Source organism: Archocentrus centrarchus, chromosome 19 (assembly GCF_007364275.1).
Source record: "Archocentrus centrarchus isolate MPI-CPG fArcCen1 chromosome 19, fArcCen1, whole genome shotgun sequence".
NCBI lineage: Eukaryota > Metazoa > Chordata > Actinopteri > Cichliformes > Cichlidae > Archocentrus > Archocentrus centrarchus.
In genome coordinates, this window is record NC_044364.1 from 28,964,793 (window position 1) to 28,988,331 (window position 23,539).

A 23,539-nucleotide genomic window follows, 5' to 3' on the forward strand; every position below is an offset into this window, starting at 1 on the left:
CAACATTAACAGTTTTCTGGTGCATTATTTTGTTGCTTCATTTGCAGCACCTATGATTGATTTCGCTGTAAGAATTTTTATGTGCTTTTTAACCTTCCCGTTCCTCCCGGCTGAAGTGGGATGGGTTTGTTAATTCTGTGCAGAAGAAGAGTTAAATAAAGCATAAAATCTTTCTGAGCCTGAAACAGAAAACTGGGGTTACTCATTTTCTCTGAACCTCTCTCTCTTTCTCTCACACACACACACACACACACACACACACACACACACACACACACACACACACACACACACACACACACACACACACAAAAATCTGGCTATGTTGATCCTGCTTTGTAGTACACTCTTCAGTTCCACTTTCAACTCCAGAGAAAATTAAATATTGCATGAAAAAAGATGAATGGATTCTCAGGTTTAGTTATAAAAACTGCATTATAAACATCAATTAGCCTCTTCTTCATCTAAAGTGAAAAAATACATCAGTGACACTTTTTATTAACTAAAACTGCTTCCATCACTGGTAAAAAAAAAAAATAAAAATAGAGGAAAGAGATAAATAATTCTTTTGTGCAGTTTGTTATACAACTGACTCTCTCAGGTTCACTTGTAGAGTCAAGAGGTGTTGGTTGGGGGCAGAATGTAATAAAACCTCATTAGTGATTTCTACAGGAACAGCAATGATATTTTGCTCAGGGGTTTCTGCAGCACACTGGGCCTCTCTGTAGTGTGACACTCTCTCAGGATTAGAGGGCTGTCGGCTTGCCAAAGTTTCTAAAGCAGCTCGCTCCATTTCCTCTGCAAGGTCTGAATTACTCCCATAGAGAACTCCTAACCTTCGTGCAAGCAACCCCTCTTTTTCTGGTGGATCTTCATTTTGTTCCTTTCTCCCCATCCTCTTAGATTGATGCATAAAAGCTGCATGGCGTATGCAGCGCTTCAGAAGGTGGTTGCGATAAGCCCTCTGAATGACAACAGCAGCTCTCTGTTCTTCTTTGCAGCGTACTGTTGAGGTAACTGGTGCAAAGGAATCTGAGGTGGGGTTGCTCTCAGTAAATTTGGCCTCAATGCTCATCCTCATTGCTGCCATCTCCACTGTGTCTCCCAAGACCATCTGAGTGACAGCCAACAACACATCCAGGCAGTGGATCCTGTCTCCAATAACCAAGGGGAGATCCATTTCAATCAGGTGAAACCGATTGGGTTTGGCAACCCTCAGTGGCTCCTGCAAGGCATCACAAAAATCTGAGAGCTGGCTGTACTCAATAAACTGAGTTCCATCAATGTCAAACTTCTCCCAAGTCTCATTGAACATCTCAAAGTCTTCCTCACAGAGCGGATCACCACTCTCCTCCTGTGCCACATTGAAGTTCTCCAAGATGATGGCAATGTACATATTGACCACCACCAAGAATGAGACAATGATGTAGCTGCAGAAGAACATCATGCCCATGCCAGGGCTTCCACAGTTACCCTTTACATTTGTGCCAGGATGCTCAAAGTCTGGATCACAGTCTGGAGGCTCCCGGTTCAGCATTGGAAGTAAAAGCCCATCCCAACCTGCGGATGTTGTAATCTGAAACAAGCAGATGATGCTTCCGCCAAATGTCTCAAAATTAAATATGTCATCAATTCCAGCCCCTTTTTTGACATAGGCAAAGTTTGACATGCCAAATATGGAGAAGATGAACATAATGAGGAAGAGCAGGAGACCAATATTGAATAGAGCAGGTAGGGACATCATTAGGGCAAAGAGAAGCGTCCGAATGCCCTTAGCTCCTTTAATAAGACGCAGAATCCTGCCTATCCTGGCCAATCTGATCACTCTGAAAAGAGTTGGTGACACAAAGTACTTCTCAATTAGGTCTGAAAGCATTGTACCTGCAAGAAACAGTACAGAGAAGGAGCATAATATCAATATATCTGCAGGAGTAAAGCAGCAGATTACAGTGTCCAAGCAGTTCACAACTGTGCTTTCAAATCATTAGTTACCCACCAGCTATTGACAAGATGACCACGATAAAGTCAAAAATGTTCCACCCGTTGGTGAAGTAGTACTGCCGCAGGGCAAAGAGCTTCAACACACACTCTCCAGTGAAGACCACAATGAAAGCCACGTTCAATTTAAATAGGAAATCCTCCTTCTCTGCACTTTGGTCATCTGTTTCCACCATCATGCTCACCATATTGAGGCAAATGAGGACCATAATGAAGATGTCAAAGAACTGCTGACTGATTAAGTCAAATACTATGCCTTGGATTAGGTTCTGCAGAGGAGAGGAGGTTAAGCAAGTGAAAAACAGAAATACAAATCCAGGACAGTCATTTGGCCTGTTAACACCAGCAGTGTGCAGAAAAGGTCAGCACAGAGGTTACCAGAGGTGGGAAGTAACGAAGTACAAATACTTCGTTACTGTACTTAAGTAGATTTTTTAGGTATCTGTACTTTACTTGAGTATTTATTTTTCTGAGTACTTTTTACTTTTACTCCCTACATTTTTACAGAAGTATCAGTACTTTCTACTTCTTACATTTTCAAAACAGACTCGTTACTTTTTAACACGTCAGGGAGAAGTTTGTGTTTTCGGTCAGCGCGCCGTCAGTCATCAAGCGATCTGAGCCTAAACGGAAGAACGATAACACATAAGAGACAATCGTACTGGCGTCACTCCATCGTACTCCATCATCGGGGCTTATCGGGTACAAAGGGACTAAATACGCAAACCCATATAATTAATGTATCATTTATAGCGCTATAATCAGGGGTTACAGCGGACACGACCAAGTCTGTAAGTTGTACTCGCGGGACATAAACAGCTACTGAAGAGGAGTGAGCAGAAAGGGAGTAACATGTGACAGGTAAATGCAACATTTCTAAATGCTCAACAAATATCAGCAAACACACAAAGTGTGTGCAGTTTGTCACACAGTGTGTCTGCTAGCTAAAAGCAGAGCTGCTGTATTTCAGGGAGAGCAAAGAGAGAGAAGTTCACTCAGAGATGGAGAAAGAGGACAGGAGAGGAAGAAGAGAGGTTAGATTAAAAGGTAAGGACTGGAAAATAAACTGAAGTATGCTGACTTTGTGTTATTCAAAGATTGTATGAAAATACTGCAGTTTAGTGTGTAATAAACAGGTCAGCTTGTTGTACTGTATTTACAGTAAAGCTCTGTGTTGGTGCACAGAGGCTGTGTTCATGGTCACAGTTACAGGTTACATCAGTGCAGCAGAGATGAGTTTGAATCAAAGCTGCTGAAGCTGAGATTCATTCACTGAGTCCAACATTTCTACAGCCTGTATGCTGTCAGTGTAGGGGATGGAGATCAGCTCAGAGAGCTGTGAAATACTGGGTTACATCTTTGTGAGTTCACTTCATCCACACAGAGCAGTAAACCTCAGAGCAGCAGCAGCAGCAGGTCAGCTGATCACAGCCTGCACACCAACATCATTTACTGCAGCTACAATAGAAAGCTGTGATTCTTCTCCCCATGCAGAGCCACTACAGCTGATCTTAGGGTTCCTCCAGCTTCTGAATCCCACTGTAACCCCTGAGTATCCTCATGTTGGTGTTTAGGTGGAGGCACAGTCACCCTCTACTATGGAGGACACAGAGAACAGAGCTGTGTTTAAATTCCCTTTAACAGTTTGTGTCCTACACAACAGATTGAAGCTGAGTGCATTCATTAGGATTAAAATTTAGATTGGAATAACGTTTGTATTCTCATGTAATATTATTTTATATTATTACAATAATATATAATAAGGTTCAGTTAGCTTTACACAAAAATAGCAGGTAGAAACGTCCTCCAAAGAGTTACTTTTACTTTCTTACTTTGAGTAAATTTCAGAGCCTGTACTTTTTTACTTTTACTTAAGTAAAGAAGTTGAACCAGTACTTCGACTTTTACCAAAGTATTTTTTAACACAAGTACTTGTGCTTCTACTTAAGTACAGAATGTCAGTACTTTTGCCACCTCTGGAGGTTACTGATGACATAGTCAGAATATGAGTGCCAACATGATGCGTCATTACTTCTGCTGACATCATTCGTACATGCAAGTTTTTTAGTATTGGACTGAACGATGTAACATGTTGCTATGACAGACAACTAAAATAATCATAATGTCTCACCGTTGGACGTGGAATCGGCTTCTGCGGCTTCTTGGAACCAAGTTTCTTCATTGCTTCATAGTACTTCTTTTGTTCCTCAGTCATAAAGATGTCCTTGTCTCCAAAGTGCAGACAGAATACAATTCAACTGTCATTATATGAATTTAAATAATTGCGGCACAGTTTAAAATTAAATGTATATCATTGCTATTGGCACTATTCCTTATACTTATCTTTCTCTTTTGCTGGTTAAAATTGTCAATAATGACACCAATGAAGAGGTTGAGAGTGAAGAAAGCGCCAAAGATAATGAAGATGACAAAGTACATGTACATGTAGAGGTTGATTTCATAGGATGGTTGCTCTTCAACCTAAGTGGAAAAAATACAGGTGAATAAATACTCTTCAGATTTAAGTGAGAGATGATTGTGAGACAGTGTGGGGAAGGCCAGGTAGAAAGCTAGCACTTAAATGTGTTACAGACCAGAAAGAGTAACTGCTGATCCAAAGAAAGACGACTCACTTAATAATGACTGCCACACATTTGGACTGGACAGTGGGATTCATGCAGAGAGATTTTTAACTTGTATGATTAATGAATGAAGACCACTGTATGATAAGTACTGTAAAACAAAGCACCTTTGTTGAGGTCTCCATTCCTGCTGGGTTTGCACAAATGCTGCTTACAGGTTATGTTGGCTGATTATTTATTTATTTATTACAAGGTTTTCTTCATTTGATTGCTTTATTGTGTAGGGCTGCAATGCACATGCACACTTCTAAGGAAATAATGGCAGTTGGACTGATGGCAGCTCCTTAAAAAATACATTGCCCCAAATGAGGATTCCTGTATTTAGTACCCAGAACTGCAAAGATAATAAATTGTTACCTCTCTCGAGTCAACGGCAGCATACATGATGTCCATCCAGCCTTTAAAAGTTGCCTGCAGTCAGAGAAAATATGAAATTAAAATGTGCATCAGTAAATATGACTACTAATGTTCCATTATCCTGAATGTTAAAACTGAATTAACTCAATCGACACTTCTCACCACTTGAAGCAGGGACAGGTAGCCCTGTGCAACGTTGTCATAGTTAACTTTGATGTTGACCCAGCGGGCCTCCTGTGTGGCTTCTTTGACGGCCATGCAGTCGCTCCGGTTATTGACTTCAGTGATGGGGAAAAGCTCCTCTGATGTGGTGTTGATGCAGCGGTAGAACTTCCCGGCAAACAAATTAACTCCCATGATGCTGAAGATGAGCCAGAAAATCAGACACACCAGCAGCACATTGAAGATGGAGGGAATTGCTCCAACAAGAGCATTTACCACCACCTGCCCACAAGAGAGGACTCGGTTAAGATTTACATTACAATAAATATACAGATTTATTCCATAATTTATTCAGTTTGTAGGACTTGCACTTCTGTGCAAAGTCACCCCTCATTTCTCATTTGTTAGGAAAACGAGAAATGGGTACAGCAATGTACTGAAGGTCAATATTTGGTATGACTACCTTTATTCTTCAACACAGCCTGAACTCTGTTAGACAAGGTTTCTAGACATTTCTTTAAGTACTTTTCAGAAATAGTTCTCCAGGCTTCTTGGAGGACATTAAAGCTCCTTTTGTTTTGATGGTTCTGCCTTTTGTATCGTTCGCTGTCGATTATCCCACACTAATGTTGATGTCCGGGCTCTGGGGAGGACAGTCGATGGCTGATAGTGTTCCACTGTGAGTTTTTCTATCAAAATCTGATGGTACTCTTCTGACTTCATAATTTCATCACTTTTAACAAGATCCCAAACATCACTGGCTGAAATGCAGCCCCAAACCACGACACAGCCTCCACCGTGTTTTACTCACTCTTGGACTTCTCCCTCTCTTTTTCTTTTGTCCTCCACTTGTCCAGTTTTTTTTAGAATATACAGCACACCATGACAGCAAATAAGTTTTTAGCTAATAACACTTTGGGACTCACCTGGTTGGTGCAAAAATCCTCTTTTATGCCTGCCAAATGGGAACAATCATGTGTTTTTGTTACAGGCTGCTACACTGGTTCATCCCTTGAGTTAGATGACTTTTTTAGGCTTGAATAATTGATAAATCAGTGCTAAGTGGCTTAACAAACAAAGAAAGCCTGGAGAGCTATTGCTCGAGACCACTTTAAAAAATTACACGAAAGTCTGGTTCATTGGAAAGAAACTATACAGAAAGAATCGGTGGCTCAAGACTTTTGCACAGTACTATAACAACAAAATGACTTCAAATGAATGCAGTGCTTAGATAATCAAATGAAACTCACCTGATCCGCTCTGTTGTGTAAGCATGCATCGACAAACACAGTAGGACAAAGCCAGGCAAATTAGGACAAGAGTGCATTAAATGTCACAGGTCTGCGTCTCCTAAATCAATGTTAACATGCAACCTATATAAAGAAATGAGCACCAGTAGCCAATAACTTACCCTCATCCCTTCAAATCTTGATAGTGCTCGAAGAGGCCTCAGTGCCCTGAGGGTTCTGAGGGATTTGATTGGCCCAAGGTCAGAGTAGCCCAGCCAGTTGGCAACTAAACTAATCAGGGAAATCTGTGGCAGAATCAAAATATTTCCTATTCAAGTGCTACCACAAACTTTATCTAGCATAGGAAATGTCCATCTGTATCTTCTGATAAATATCACACATACAGGCAAGCAGTGAAACTTACATCTACAATGAAAAAGTCTAACCAACACCAGGCATTGGTGAAGTAGGTCTTAAAGCCATATGCAACCCATTTAAGGAGCATCTCGATGACAAAGATGTAGGTGAAGACCTTGTCAGCATACTCCAGAATAATTTTGATGGTTCTGCGCTTTTCTATGAATATATCTTCAAAAGCCTGCCAAAAGAAAACATTATATACCTAGATACATTTCATAACAGGATCCGAGTGTCTTAAGGCCATCATAGAAAGGTCATCATTTCTAAATTTGTTGCTCTTAGGATGGCACTCACCAGAGCTCCACTGCTGAGGAGGATCATAAAGATTATGAAGGTTTCAAACCAGTCATGCTCCACAATAGTGAAGCAGGTCTTGCGGAGGTTCCACCATTTCTTGCCTTTTTCTTGGGTGATGTCCACCATCAGACACGGCCAGCGCTTCACGCAGTCTGAGGAAAGTGAAGGATTAGGATTACCTCGTGTCAGACTAAAGCACTGCTACTTAAAAACTGTCAGTGAGAAGTTTTAGAGCTCAAAGTGATTTTATTTTATTCTTTTTTAAAAAAATAAATTTGCTGTTCATACTGTCGGTGAAGCAGGCCTCTGGCTCCAATGGCTCTTCCTCTTCTGGTTCTGGTTCAGGCTCAGGTGGTCGCCAGTCCGCTGTGCTGCATACCGAAGAGTCTGCATCAGTCAGAGCACCCATCAGCTGGACAAGAAACATAATTAAAGCTCAGTTATGCAAACTGTACAGTACAGATCTTCTAATTACACAGATGAAAATAGCCATAACTCACTTTGACATTTCCTGGGATACTTCTGTGATCGTTCACGTTTTCCTGAAACCGTGCAGGAACATTAAAAAAAATGTAAGTGTTCATAGCAGCACGATAAACATCAAAGGTGACCTGAAGCCTACCTTTCAGAGAACATCAAAATAAACTTATAAAAAATTATAGTTTTTTATCTGCATTTTCTTTGCTCCTTAGCAGCAACACAAAGGTAACGTGTGAGGGAAACATCTGTCACATTATGTGTCAGCTTCTATATGCTATAACTACAACAAAAACATAATTTCAGCAGATCATACTCTTTGTGTTCTAAATAGGTACTTTAGACTGATTTGATCCATGCTGTTTAGCTTTTGTGATGCTTGAAATACTGCTTTAGTCTCACAAAGGGTTCAACTCGAAAATGCACCTCCTGGCAGTGTAGTCAGTGGGGTCACCAGGCCCCAGAAGGTAGGAGGGGCCCAGTTGGCATTACTATCAAATGGACCCCTCCACATTACACAGCACACATGTGTTTGCTGCATTTGTTTAATGCTGGACAGATTATAAAAGTTTAAGTCATTGTTCTAGCCTGTGAACAAAACCTACTGTAACTTTCCTTATGCAGTATATACTTTCCATATGAATTGACCGTCAGAAGCCCAAACCATCATCAAAAAATGCATTTTCTATTCTTTTTAAAAATTGTTCTCACAAGTCAAAGAAAATAATATTTTTAACTGACACCAAAAGCTGTTTAAATTTTCTCAGAAAAAAGTACTTCTGGCTCGTCTCCACTTAGGGTTCAGAGTTGGGTTTGGGGTCATCACTGACTTGGAGCCATTAAAGATTGATACTAAAGATTGATACTAAATTAAAGCTGATAATTATTTGAAATAAACTGTGTAAGACTTTGAGTAGATGATATATCAGCACTGACAGATTAATTGGTAGATGATAAATGAGTAGAAAAACAGATGTTTTCTCTTCTGGTTTTCTTACAGTAGTCTGTTGGCTGTTTCTCTCATCTAAAATCTCAGAGGCATCAGCATCACTGGTATCATTAGCATCATCTTCGTCATCCTCATCGTCCTCTCCCAGATTTTCAAAGTCGGACTCTCCTTGGGCAATTGGCACACTAAGACTAAACTCTCCATCCACGGTAAATCCAGAAGGCCGGCCTTCAACTAGGCAACCTGATATCCCATCTGCCAGTTTGAAAGTCTGACCGTCGTCCAAATGGTTCATTTCAATTCCTTCCGTTTTAGGGTCGATGTCATCAGCGGGGCCCTCGTCAGGCTCCTTGGGCTTTCTGCCAAGAGTCCGCAGGACATTTTGAATGATGAACGCCTTCAGCCAGTCAATGCCCCGCGTGATCCTGCCGATGGCAATCTGAAGATTGTTCATCTCACCATCGTCTTCTCCTGCAGAGAGGTTGTCTCCACTGAACGAGCTGAGCAGCAAGGCCAAGAAGAGGTTCAGCACCTGAGTTGAAAGAGTGATGGAGGTAACCATGAATATACATCAAATGTGCATCCCATATTTCACACATAGAATTAACAGTTTCCTATTATGCATTTTCATAAACAATTGTTGCACATCAGAATTGCTGTTTGCCTGCAAATGGTGATAAAGTTTATATCCAGTGATCAGGGAGCTGAACTAAACACAGAAGTCTGGACTGGCTCGAGCAGACGTCACGTATCAAATTGTTCTTGTGACGGCACATCAACAAATATCTGCTGTCTGCCTCCTGTCTCAGATGCAGCGATCTTTAGTTACTTAAACATGTTAGTCAGTTTCTCGGGTTCTATTACCCAGGTTTAGCGGGAGATCACGGTTACACAGACAAGCGGGAACGCTCGTCTCGCTTAGTCCAGTGTCAGAGGTGTCAATAAGAAAATAAAGCTGATGGACAGGATGAGCTGCACAAAAACCAAACCCGACAATCAAGGATAGGAAATGGATTTGATGGTCTTTGATGGGTGAAAAAATAACTGTGGTACAAGTTATAGTGTCTTTTCAGGGTCATGTTCCTGGTCTCCTGGAATATAATTCAGGTGATTTGCCAGTTGTTTCAAATTCCATTTCCTTTGTGCAGTTCCGGTAACCTGATGAAGTGAGAAGTTTGTTCCTCGTCTTAGAGGAATACTGTGACCTATTGGGAAATTTGCTCTGTCAATTCCTTGCTGCAAAATAGATGAGAAGAGGCAATAAAACTCTGGACTAATGAAAATCATGTCTGCTGGTTTTATCTGAAGCCACAGCCAACAGCTCTTACTGACATGTAATATTCATATTTGTTTAAGCCAAATAAAACTGTGCATAAAAGTAACAGTATCAGATTTAATACAGTTGAACTGAAATTCCCACCAAACTTTTGCCAAAAAAAGTGATTTGGTGCACTCCTCAAAATGTTTTAATAAACGTTTTCAGCTCTGAGAAACTCCTCACGTCCTTAACACTGACAATATAGAAATAATATGTATAAATCTTTTTAAGGGAGAGGAAGTAGAGATGCCAAAATCAATAAAGAATTCAAATCAAAACTTATGAGTTTTGATTCAAAATTTGCTTGAGAAAAAAAAAAGCACAAAATCTCCAGTACATGTCTCTAGAAATTAGAGTCCATATAGGCTGTTATTGTGTGCAGATAGGCAAATCATTATCAGCTTTTATAATAGCTGATAAATGAACATTAAAAACTAAAGAAGAGACAGGAGAAACACCCTTCATCAATGTTATTAGTGTTGATGTTGCAGAGTTTGTCCACTAGAGGGTACGCTGCTACATCCCTTTGGCAACACATGGAAAATCCAGCTGATCTGAGTAGACTCAGGCACAGTCAGGCACAGCGTAAATGTGTAATCATCAGACTTGTTGTGACAGTAAAACAACATCATTTTTAAAACTTCATTAATAATTACACATAACGAATGTTTTGGAAATTTGTGTGATTTGTGTGGCTGAAAGAAGTTGAAATATTGACTTTTTAGATCGCCAAATATCGGTATCGGTATCAGTCTTAAAAATCTTATATCAATTGGACTCTACAAAAAAATCCAAGTTAAAATGACTATTTCATGCTCAACTCAAGAGAATACTCTGCATTATTCTCAGTTCAAAACAGCCCCTCCCTCTAAGCCAGCTTTCTTCTGATTGGCTACCCTTCTCAAACAGCAAAATCTGTTAAGGATATCCACCTCAATTATGTCTTATTGTTGCTGAGCTTTTATTTTTCCAGTACTCTGAAGCTTGAGCTGCCTGAAGGCTGGCAGGGATTACTTGTGCATGTGCTGACCTCATTATTTGAAACATTTTAATATGACCATCCATTCAACAGTTTATATATGACATAAAATAAGGAAAAGCATAATAGGTCCCCTTTAAATCTTCTCTGCTCCATATGCTGTGGTGTTGATGGCTCAATATGATTACCTCTACATCAATTAGGGTTCAATCTGATCTCAAATGACTTCTCCTTTACACCCAGTCCCCCTGCTACCTGAGCCGTGCTCGCTCAGCTGTCCGTGTTTGTTCCATCAGTGGCAGCATGCTTACTTGAGCCGGATCTTAGCACATACTCAAGGTCAAAACCACTGTTTGGTGGCTCAAGTCATTTGATTTAAATAGAAACCCCTCTTGTGAACCTTGTAAGCATATTATTTGGATTTATATTAGAGAAAAAAGTGTACATTTATGTGCAACATAATCATGCTCAGGATTATTAATGGAAGGTTAAGAGTTTAAGATCCAAGAAGCCTCAATAATTTTGGCACAGTGTGGCTAACACAATACTTCAGTGCTTGATGATGAGCCATTTCCTTTTTATTTCTATGAATAACCTGACAGGAAATGGTTTTGGCTCTGGTCATTAAATATGATGCTGAAATGATGTCTGACAGTGATCATCTGTATGGCCTTGTTTTGTGAGGCCAAGATAAAAAGGTCAGAGGGCAGCATTTTCATGCTCCAGACACTTGGCATTCTTCAGAAAGCATTACAAACTCTGAAGCCACGTCACACAAAATGACCCAGACTCTGTGAGAAGGTTTGTACAACTCAATCAGTTCAGGGGCTGTTATGTTAAATTATATATGTTGGTATTATTTAACTCACATTCAGTTAGTTATCCGCAGTGAAGATGGTCTGAATTGTTTTTGCAAACATACCGTATTTTCCGGACTATAGAGCGCACCATACTATAAGCCGCACCTACAAATTTTTTGGAAAAAACTGGAAACGTACATATATAAGCCGCACCGGGCTATAAGCCGCTGGTATCTCCGCCGCTCTCGGTTTTCCACAATTACTCGGCACTCAGCAGAGGGGGACAGACAACCCCAAATTTGAGTTATAACAAGTCAATTCACCATTGATTCGTTCACGCCGAGCTTACGTGCAGCGGCTCTATTTCCCTCCTGTAGTGCCAGGTCGATAGCCCTCAACTTAAAAGCGGCATCATAGGAAGTTCTTTTTGTGGTTTCCATGATGAGGGAGTTTGAAAAAAATCTCTTTTGTGCCTGCTGCTAGCACTTGTTGGCGCTTTCTTCTTTGATTTCCAACTTTGACGTCCCATGATTCATATCCTGCTAAAGAGCCCCCTGGTGGTTAAAGAAAAATCCACAGAAACGCCGCACCGGGCTATAAGCCGCATGGTTCAAAACGTGGGAAAAAAGTAGCGGCTTATAGTCCGAAAAATACGGTAAATATGTACTTCAACTGGTCACGCACATCAACTAAACCACTGACAGGTGGTTATAACACAGCTTGTTACAACACAATGTTCTCCTGAGAAATTTTGGATCCTTGAATTCATATAAATATCACTCTGACATGTGCCATCAATCTAAACCATCAGTAAGATGATGAGCTCTATCACGCCACAAAAACTGCTCAGGAGCAGCTTGAGGAACATGAGAAGAGACAGAAAGAGCTTTATTTGTCATATACATGCAGTGAGATTCAGTCTCTGCACTTAACCCATCAGGTATGTAGTACAGACAGCACAACATGGAGCAGGGGGTAGCCAGAAGGCACCCAGGGAGCAACCTAGGGGTAAGGGCCTTGCTCAGGGACCCACAGATTTGAACCAGGGTCCTCTCAGTGATGAACCCTCTTCTTCTCCCCTAGGCCACCACTCCCAAATATCAAAACATCTGTGAGATGCGGAGTAATAAGCCTGATCCACGGACACCCTGTGTCCAGTAGAACCCAGAGGATCTGCTGCTTCCTACCACAGGTCGACCACAGAGGATGGGTGTCTGTGCTGTGATGGGTCAGAATTTTCTTGGCTGCACAATGGAGACATACACAATATAAGGGAGATGGTTTTGATGTTTTTTCCTCCAGCTCTATCTGTGTCTCCTTGTATCCCCCTCAGCTGGGGGGTTAACAGCAGACTGCTCAAACAGGTGGCCCACAAAATCTCCTGACATCATAATAAGATCACTGTTAGCTTTAGAAAGATTTTGCAAAACAGCCTGTCAGCGTTACACATTCACAGTAGTGATCGTGGCACAGGTGAGCTCAGCATTAACCATCTATTTTAGATATGATGTATACCAGTTTAAGTCCTGACTACAAAGTGACAGCACAGGAAGAAGACGGGAATCATGTCTATTTGAACTCATCATGCACAAAAACTGACAAGTTTCTCTAAATAAAATGGTAAATGGACTGGACCTTACATTGTGCTTTTCTACTCAATGTGAGCACTCAACGCTGTTGCTGGTTAACATCACACAGTATTCACCCTGATGCCTACTATAAAGTAAGACTTTGAAAAGACATAAAAGATCAAAGTCTCACATCTAACGATATTGTGTGATAATTCAGCACAACCAATAAAAGGTTGCAAAGAGTTGGGGTTTTGCAGGGTCATTATTTGCAAGATCACAACTGGATTCCTGAGATCGTTTCTCATCATGCTCCCTGTGGGAAATTACAAGGAGCAGGAAGAGCTTTTGGCCACAGACACAGACGCCTCTGTATTTTTTGATTTGAGTATTCGGTTTGAATTACACGCCTCCATGCTTCAGTGTGATGAAAGTATGGACTCACCACTAGATTTCCAATGACCATGACCAACATGAAGACAACTAAACACATCCCAGTTCCGGACACCTCCATGCAGTCCCACATGGTCTCGATCCACTCCCCGCACAGGATGCGAAACACGATAAGGAACGAGTGGAAGAAGTCGTGCATGTGCCAGCGTGGCAGCTCGCAGTCTGATGAGATCTTGCATACACAGTCCTTGTAGTTCTTGCCAAACAGCTGCATGCCCACAACGGCAAAAATGAAGACGATGATGGCCAGCACCAAAGTCAGGTTTCCTAAAGCGCCTACTGAGTTACCGATGATCTTGATGAGCATGTTGAGAGTGGGCCAGGACTTTGCCAGTTTAAAAACTCGAAGCTATCACCAATGCGGGACAGAAATAAATAAAGACGTTGAGTAATTGCATGGTAAGTAATGCCACTGTGATACACTGATGCAAAAAAATGAAATCAATGTGTCTCACCAGACGGAACGACCTAAGGACTGACAGACCCTGAACATTTGCCAGACCCAGTTCCACCAGACTGAGCGTGACGATGATGCTGTCGAAAATGTTCCAGCCAACTTGAAAGTAGTAGTACGGATCCATAGCGATAAGCTTGAAGACCATTTCCGCTGTGAAAATCCCAGTGAAAACCTAAAAGAGTTGAATGTTTCTTTTGTCAGCTCTCAAATGTGATTTAAATTTAAAGTAAGGTCAAATTTTATGTGTCACATACCAGATTCCCCACTGAGAGCATGTAGTCAAACTCCGGGGTCATGGGGTAGTGTTCCATGGCCATGAAGAGGGTGTTGAGCACAATGCAGATAGTGATAGCCAGGTCAACAAAAGGGTCCATCACAACAAAGTACACCCACTTTTTGAAGACTACCCAGGGGGCACAGCAGTCCCACTTCAGGAAAATGTCAGCAAATTTGTACCAGCCAGGCGGGCATGGCCTCTGAGCCTCCTCGAACTCTAGAGAAAGAGGCAGAGAAGGAAAGGTAATATTAAACCTTACATAAGCCTAAAGCTTAAACCTAAAGTTGGCATCTTCTTGTTTCAGATTGTGGCTGTGCTGAAATAGACCTAGCTTAGCACCATGTCTGACAAGGATCTCTGCTGCACACAATATGATTATCCTCACTATGATAAGGTCAAGACAATGCTGCTGTATAGGCCTAGGATACAATGTTAACAACTGCTAGATAATCTTAGGAATTAGTGCTCACACCAGAGCATCTAATGCTAAGCCTTGTGTATTTCTTCACACACACACACACACACACACACACAGACACACACACACACACACACGCCCGATGGCCCCCCTAAATTTCACCATGTGGTATGAAAAAACATTACAGTGAAATAGAGATTTTACTGTAATCAAATGTAGAAAACATCCTTTATTTTGGAAGTGTATGATCAGTATAGTGTTTCTGTTTGGTGCCGTACCTTCAATGGCAGCTACAGTGAGCACAGTCAGAGCACTGGCAGTTCTCTGTGTCAGGCAAGGTTCATCCAGTTGAAGCATGCTGTGCACAGAGCCCAGTGACTTCTCTCTGCGTTCATAATCCACAGCGGACTATAAAAATATTTTGTGAATTTCTCATAAAATAAAAGCCAAGGTTTGTAATGTACAAGATAAAGGTTTGTAAAAACACTCATATATGCGCATGAGTAAATATGAAGTGACTAACTTCGTCCATGGTAGGTGCTCTGATCATCAGTCGGGGAACAACTCTCCCGTTACAATCCTTGATAATTTCATCATGTTCGAGGCTCCGTTCATCATCTGTCAGATCAGATGCAGTGTGATGGCTGAGCGACTGCTTGCTGGTTAGAGTGCCTTGGCTACCAAGAATCTTAGCCTTATGGGTAGAAGATAAAACATTCACTAAGATTTATATTTTATAAAATCCACATCAGTTCAAACATGTTAAAGGTAGGTATTTTGTTATTTTAATTTTAAAATATGTGTTTATCATAATTCAGTACTAAACAATTTAAAAAAAAATTGTTTTAAATTTGCTATGAGCCATATCACAGCAAAGCCTGCAGCTGGAATTTTGGCCTAAAGGCTGGAAGGTGAGATTAGTTCTGACTTGTTAGGATGATCTGAAAGGCTCAACATGCAGTCCCGTCGCCAGATCTCACTCTTAAGGGGGGCTTATGAAATCCAACAGGGGGGGCACCACTATTATTAGCTTGATTAGCGATCTGGCTTGGGTGGGCGGGCCCAAGCGTATCAGTGGGCGGGCACGGCCCCCTAGGGCCCGCCCATAGCGACGGGTCTGTCAACATGTGGACAGTATGAGCAGGTATGGTAAAGTAATGTAAGCTAGCACTGAACCAGGGATTGCCTCGGACACTAAATAGAAACAGTTGTGGCTAGAAGTTTGTGCAGTGGATCACACATTTTTTGTTTTATACACTTTGCTACTGCAGCTTTTATTTGCAATCCAGGATCCCGGCAAACACCAACTTCTTCTGTGCATTTTTCAGCATGCAGAGCACCACAAAGGAAAACTGTTAACCACAGCGCTTAACACATTTATCAGACCACCAACCAGTGTAAGGTTCATGTCACAGCTGCCCTAAATTAACAGAATTGGCAACTATGTATCTGTAATGGTTAATCCACCAGTATGCACAAACTCTTTAATCAAAATAATATTTTTAATACTAAAATATAGTTGTTGTTTTTTTGTTATCCATGAAAAATCAAACTTGCTATTTTACAACCCCCCCCCCCCCCCCCCCCCCCGCCCAAAAATAGTAAAGCACATTATTATTTTTTGATTAAGATGCCAAATTACAATTATTTACTTGCATTCCTGAACAGGAAAACTAGTTTCAGTAGTTGAATGTTATTGCTCGATAATTTCTGACTCAATTCCAGTGTCCTGGCTCAAATTTGGGTATAAAAACATGAATTCAGTTTGTTATTTGCAGAATGAATAACTGTACAAGTTTAAAACAAGTGTGACAGATTTGACAGATTTCTAAAATATTTGTCTTTATGACAGGTGGTCTAATACATTTGTTAAGCACTGTAAATGGCTCGGACATAATCAGATTAATAGTTTGGATCCACGACCAGGAAATCCTTAAACAGCAGGTGAACAAGCAAAAGTCCACAAACTGATCGAGTTGAAACACCGATAAGGCCGGAATAGAACGCCATCAGTCAGGGTTTGGCTGAGAAGCTGACATCCATCATCCACCACAGAGAAGAAGGGTCAACACTGTAAATATGGACTCTTTGCATTCATTTAATTTATTTGTCCATTAAGGTCTTATGAAATGCTTTTGATTATTTTTGCAAAAATTAATCACAATAAAAACTGAAGCAGCAAAGTGTCTGAAACACAAAATTTGTGCCACTGCCAAAACGTTTGGCTGTGACTGTAGTCAGTCAGTTATTTCATTCAATAAATCAGCTTTTTCACTGATTCTGAGCCAGTGAAACAGGTTGGTGCAGGTTACCTGCTCCTGAATCTTGGCTTGTTCTAGCAGCCGCTGGAACTCCTCCTCTTTTTCAATGGCCTCCTGCCGAGTTGCCTGATTCTGTTCATCATAAGCCATGGCTACCACAGCCAGGATGAGGTTGATGAGGTAGAAGGAGCCCAGAAAGATAACGACCACAAAGAACAGCATGTATGTCTTACCAGCTGACCTCAGGATCTGTTTTAAGAGCAGAAAAGAAACTACGAGAACTAAGGACAAATTTCTTCACAATATTTATTTAAAAGGTATAATGCATAAACCACAGTGAAGCAAATGAAAGAAGTGCCAACCAGCTGGAAAAGGTTCTCCCAGAAGTCCTGGGTCATGAGTCTGAAGAGGGCAAGGAAGGCCCAGCCAAAAGAATCAAAGCTGGTGTAGCCAAAGTTGGGGTTCCTCCCAGCCTTCATGCATGTATATCCTTTTGGGCACTTCCTATCAGCAGAGAAGAAAACTTATCAACTACAGCCTCCAAATACCACTTACAACCTTTCTAAATCTTTGATTAAGGCTCGTTTCTGGACTGAAACCCCCACCCCCCCCACCCCAAATAAAAGACAAAATTAGCATTGTAGCCTCTTTGTGATGATACATACCCAGCATCAGAGCTGTTTCCACAAAGCAGAGCATCTTGGCTGCCTTCCAAAAAGTAGTGATTCTCTATAATCAAACAAGGGAAGAAATTGGGAAAGCTACACCACTGCAGCCAACATAGACTGAAAATGAGTTAAACAATAAAAAAATACCTGAGTTTTCAATATATTCAGTGAAATTGAAAGTGCTGTTGAAATATGTTGTATTGTTGAAGCCCATGGTGTTGTTGAAGTTCACTGTGTTATTAAATGAAGAGGTGTCAATCAAAAATTCAAACGCGGTGTCGTTTGTTTGGATGGGCCATCGCACACATTTCTGACGCAGGTTTCCCATAAAAAGCTGAAGACCAACGAGGGCAAAAACCCCAAGAGCAAAAACCGTCAGGATCATCACGTCCCCCATTTTCTTCACTGACTGGATCAAAGCAGCCACAATTGTTTTCAAACCTGGCAAAATACAAGTAATACATCCATAATGCATATTTGGAAGTCAAATATCTCAGAAACAACAAATAAAAAACAGTTTTTTATTATTACTGTAGTGAGTGCAGTTAAACAATTAATCTTGTATTAAAATAGAAAGCATACCAGGAATCACAGTAATTGTTTTGAGGGCTCGAAGTACACGAAATGTCCTCAGAGCAGACACATTGCCGAGGTCAACAAACTCAGTGACATAACTGTGAAAAGACACAAACATGTCAAGATGTAAGCAATGGTCTCACCATAAACCATAGCAAGAGCACCGCTGAGTGGGTGCCAACCCTACTGCTTTGCATTTATAATGGGGGGAGGGGGGGGGGGGGCTTTTATAGTGAAGTCAGTGAATGAGTGTGTGAAGTTTGATGGGTCTGGCTTGAACAGTACGCATATATGGTGTGAATTTGACTGTCCTAGGCGATATCGTTCTCGAGTTATAGCCAACGTTTTTGTGGAACTCCTAGGCTGTGGCAGTACCTCGACTTTTTATTTGAAACAGCTGAGCTAAAAATGGCCTGGATCTGCCACTGAACGAGGAGGCATGGGGCAAGATTTTTGTGTGAAGAAATGCAGGAAGATTGTGCCCACATAAACTGCAGTATTGGGCAAGAGGTTAACCAAAAAAAGGGAAGACTTTATTATGGCTGATAATAATATAATACTGGTCAAGGCTAGGGAAATAAGCTCCCATGATCCATTCCTGCCACAGCACAATCATTCTCCCACTTTGTACTGATTAGGAATAGATTTCATCAGGTGAGCCGTAACGCCGGCACAGGAGAGGAATACACCCAATTATTGGTGTCTAAGAGCCATCGGGAAGTAGTTTCTCATGTGGCTCATTTTAACCTGATGGCTCACCACATGGGATATAAGAAAAGTGACCCCATTTTATTGGCCAGGCATCAGGGGGAATGTGCGCCAACGGTGTGCATCCTGCCTGGAATGGCAATTGGTAAACCAGTTGGCCAATCCAAAAGCACTTTTGTGCCCATTACCATTACTGGAGGCCCTATTCAAGCACATTGGCGTGGACCTCACTGGGCCATTTCACCGGGGATTCCGGTTTGTGTTAGTCCTGGTAGACTACACAACCCTGTGAGATGTTGCACAAGGGCATCCCGAGGCAGTGCCGTTTTGCAACATCTCTGCAAAGAGTGTGGTGGAGGCACTGCTTCTGGTCATCTTTCAAGTCGGTATCCCAAAAGAGATATTGACAGACTAGGGCACCTCGTTCATGTCACACACCTTGAAGGAACTGTACAAATTACTGGGCATTACCACCCCCAAACCAATGGGCTGGTAGAGCACCTGAATAAGACCTTAAAGTCCATGAATCGAAAGTTCATTCATGAAGATGAACACAATTACAATCACTGCATAGACCCTCTGCAGCGCAGTGCAGGAGGTGCCCCAGGCCACCACAGGATTTTCTCCCTTTGAGCTGCTATTTGGATATACTACGAGTAAACTCGGAGGAAGGTCCAAGCTCGAGTAAGAACAAAATTCAATACCTTCTGGACATGAGAGCAAAGTTGCACACACTAGGGAGGGTGTCATGGAAGACTTTGCCCCAGGCCCAGGAATGTCAGAAACGCCTGTATGACAGAGGGGCTAGGCTCAGACAATTTGCACTGGGAGATAAAGCGCTCGTGTTACTCCTTTCATCCAGTTCAAAATTACTCGCCAAATGGCAAGGACCATTTGTGGTCGCACAACAAGTGGGGGATGTCGACTGTGAGGTGGCGTGATCAAAGGGGGGTAGGGCCACACAGATCTACAACCATGGAGGTCACCATGGAGGAAGGAAGCATCCATCTGTCTGGTGAGCCTGGTAAAAGATCAATAACTCCGTCCTCACTCCATTTTGACAACCATCTCATGCGGACCCAGAGAGCGAACATCGAATCATTGCAGCAATGTTTCGCAGATGTGCCCCCCCCCCCCCCCCCCCCAACCTGGTCTCACCACCCTCATACAGCACCATTTTGAACTCACCCTGTGGTGACGGTGCGTTCATGGCCCTACTGGTTACCTGAACACAAGAGGCAAATCGTGTAGAGGTAATTAGCAGCCATGCTGGAGATGGGAGTAATAGAAAAGTCGCACAGTGCACAGAGTCGCCTCATAGTTCTGGTTGTGAGGACAGATGGTTCTATCCGGTTCTGTGTTGACTATTGCAAGGTGAATGAGGTGTCACAGTCTGACACATATCCCATGTCTCAGGTTGACGAGCTCCTGGCACTCGAGGCACTGCTCGTTTATTTTTTCACTGGATTTGACCAAGGCCTACTGGCAGATTCCCTTGTGTCCAGAGTCTAAGGAAAAGATAGTTTTCTCCACTCCAAATGGTTTGTACCAATTTGTGACGCTTCCTTTCAGCTTGTTCAGGGCCCCGGCCACTTTCCAACAGCTCATGGACAGGGTGCTGTGTCCGCTCTCTGCATTTGCAGCCGCCTGGTAGGCTAGACGGCTCCCCGGCCTAAGTCGAGCAGTGGGGGTATATGACGGTGGGTTGTGGTTTTGAGGGGAGGGGTGGGGCAGCGGGCATGTGTGTCTCTTTACTGGCAGTAGCGTGCTGGGAGGGGAGGTGTGTGCATGGGACAAGTGAGCTGGGAGCTGCACCACCAGGAGAAGGTCATCAGTGAAGTGTGAAAGTGCCAAATCAAGTGTGAACTAAGACACTCTGTGTCGTAAAGTATGTCAGGGACTAAAATGAAGAGTTTTGCTACAAACCATTTATCAACTGAAACGACATAGTTTAGATAAAGGTGCACCCAGATACTTACGCCATGCTGATCACCATGAAATCCAGCCAATTCCATGGATCTCGAAGGAATGTAAAAGATCCAACACAGAAACCTCGAGACAACACTTTGACTGTTGCCTCAAAGGTATAAATACCAGTAAAAACATATCTAGAAAGAAATTAAGCAGGACTAATTAGTAAAAGTAGTGTTAGGTGTAACATAAGAATAATGAGTGATGAGCTACTTACTCAACAGTTTTACTCCATGCTGGTGGGTTGCTCATCGTCATGAATACACAATTCGATAGAATTGTAATCATGATGAACATGCTAAATAATTTAAGTCAGGATTAAGGAAATATACATGAATATCATCATTATTTATTGATTACCTACCATTCATACCAAAATACACTAAATAAATCAAAAGGATATGAATGTATGAGAATTTTGATGGCTCCTCTCCTAACCAAACTAAAGGGGCTCAGAATGTAGCAAGCCGGTTCAGCGTTGAACCTGTAGATTGTGTTTCCTTTGCTGATCACAATGAATGTCTGAAAAACACATAATTATCTATAGAAATTCAAATTGTAGCCCAAAACAACATTTCAACAAATGCTCTAAGAGCTGCTGCATGGAGCTGTAATAACAGTTGTTTGTGTCATATTTTAAGGCAGTCAAGTGTGCACAGTGTTTATTCTGCTGAGGTTTTATTGCCAGATGTGCTCATACTGACTTTCTGTGTTTCATAGAAGGGGTCTATGTCCTCCAGGGGTGTGTTGAGCAGTTCTGGTGGAGGGTCTCCATAGATCAGAGGCAGATTCTTGCCCGCCTCCAGATCAGCATTGGGGGTTGCTGGTTCTTCCTCCTCATCGGCCTCTACTTCTGCGGCCTTTTTTCTTTCCTCTTTGAGCCTCTTGATCTTCGCCAGTGATTCCCGAGTGAAAGGGCGAAACGTATCGGTGCCTGGGGGAGGAAGCAAGGGCGCCATCTTTGCATCGCGAAGGGATACCGCCACGCCGGGGTTTCCCTAGAAGGAGCTGGAGGGAGGACAATGAGTGAATACAGAGAATATGAAACAACCAAGGTTTTTGAGATACAGTAGATCCAGCTGTCATATGCAAAAGGGACATACCTAAACTTTCAAGCCGAGGCAAAACAAAACATGAGTTTTCTGAAAGTGATGTAAGCAGTACAACAGGGATTTTCAGCCGTGTTCTAATACTGTGCACACACACAGGTGAACTTGTGTGTATGGGGTCTTTCATGTTGTAATTGCCCAGCTTTTTTATGTCATCTTGTGTCTGACTTCTTGTCCTCCTTATCTGTTCTATGTCGCTTGTGCGGTTTTAAGTGTCACTGAGCAGAGAGCCACTTTGGGGGTGGTTCTGAAACTTGCTCTGCCTCTTCAGGTGGAATTTGTCTCGAGTGGGTGCAATCATCTCAGGCAGCCTCATCTGAGCCAGACTGCGATGCAGCCACACCTGTTGGATTCCCAAACACTGAGTAAAAGTGAACGACTGATGGAAACCTCCATCTCCAGGTTAACAGTCTTCTGTTTTATAATACTGCCTCTCTGCCTGCCACTTTATAATCATATATAACAAACAGCAGTTTTATAATAGCCATCCAAATTATGTTTATATATGCTTTACAATGCATTTAATAGCCTGTAAAAAAGATTTATAAACATTATACATATTTTTTACAGTTATTACATTACACACTGACATGAAAGCAAGAGTAACTCAAATTCATTGAACCAAGGTATACAGAAGACCATCACACAACATGTCAAACCTGCTTCCAGGGACATGTGGGCTACAGCAGCAGAAAACCACACTGAGGCTACAGGTGACCAAAACTGGACAACAGAAGATTGGAAGAACATTGCCTGCTGAAGAACCTGAAATCGTGCTACATGTCTCATTCACCCAGTCACGCATACATTCACACAGGCTTTTATCTATACCTAAGCACCTGCCTACCTTTTACTATTCACACACTCATACTCCAGTGGATGCAGCTCAGGGTTTAGTATCCGTATCTTAATAGATTTTTGAACACATGGACAGGAGGAGCCAGGAATCAATCCACCTACCTTCTGACTGGTAGATGACCCGCTCCACCACCACAGGTGTGTACCCTTCTTCTGATGGCTGCTTCGAGCAGGGCACAAAGCTCAAATCGTCTCAAACTAGCTTCTTGAACATGACAGTGAGTTCACCTTATTCAAATGGCCTCCACAGTCTCCAGAAATCAATTCAATAGAGCAGCTTTGGGATGTGGTGGAGAATGGGGGACACAAATGAGCAGCAACTGTGTAATGCTGTCACCTCAATATGGACCAAAATCTCTGAGGAATGTTTTCAACACACTGTTGAATCTATGATATGAAGAATTAAGAGAGTTCTGATATCTGTTTATAGTGTTTTGATGTGTGTGTATATGTGTGTATATGTAAATGTGTGTATTGACATTGATATATATATTTATGTATATAGTGCTTATGCATATATACATATATATATACACATATATGTGTATAGTTTTTTTGCTATTTTATTTTATTTTATTCTATTCTAT

At 41.8% G+C, this 23,539-nt stretch overlaps 1 protein-coding gene across 1 annotated transcript; it reads right to left on the reverse strand.

The window, feature by feature from the left end:
* Positions 1 to 580: 580 nt before the first annotated feature.
* scn4aa (sodium channel, voltage-gated, type IV, alpha, a) lies at positions 581 to 21,944 on the reverse strand. The gene is made up of 26 exons (XM_030755491.1): positions 21,690 to 21,944; positions 21,389 to 21,507; positions 21,203 to 21,292; positions 20,994 to 21,122; positions 18,313 to 18,404; positions 17,878 to 18,171; positions 17,724 to 17,791; positions 17,425 to 17,562; positions 17,114 to 17,311; positions 15,325 to 15,495; positions 15,080 to 15,209; positions 14,361 to 14,599; positions 14,105 to 14,278; positions 13,642 to 13,998; positions 8,581 to 9,063; positions 7,606 to 7,647; positions 7,394 to 7,517; positions 7,103 to 7,257; positions 6,813 to 6,986; positions 6,571 to 6,693; positions 5,160 to 5,441; positions 4,998 to 5,051; positions 4,342 to 4,479; positions 4,130 to 4,234; positions 1,997 to 2,267; positions 581 to 1,881 (listed from the first exon to the last, which is right to left on the reverse strand). Exons 1-26 carry the CDS (start codon positions 21,942 to 21,944, stop codon positions 581 to 583), a joined length of 5,706 nt encoding a protein of 1,901 aa, XP_030611351.1.
* Positions 21,945 to 23,539: the final 1,595 nt, after the last annotated feature.

Excerpts from the sequence above, each read along its gene's own strand:
- scn4aa (XM_030755491.1), bottom strand. The coding sequence starts at position 21,944 with ATGGCGCCCTTGCTTCCTCCCCCAGGCACCGATACGTTTCGCCCTTTC. Across the intron at positions 18,405-20,993 it reads TTCATGGTGATCAGCATGGC|TTATGTCACTGAGTTTGTTG; the intron begins GTAAGTATCTGG and ends GTCTTTTCACAG. Across the intron at positions 1,882-1,996 it reads GGTCATCTTGTCAATAGCTG|GTACAATGCTTTCAGACCTA; the intron begins GTGGGTAACTAA and ends TGTTTCTTGCAG.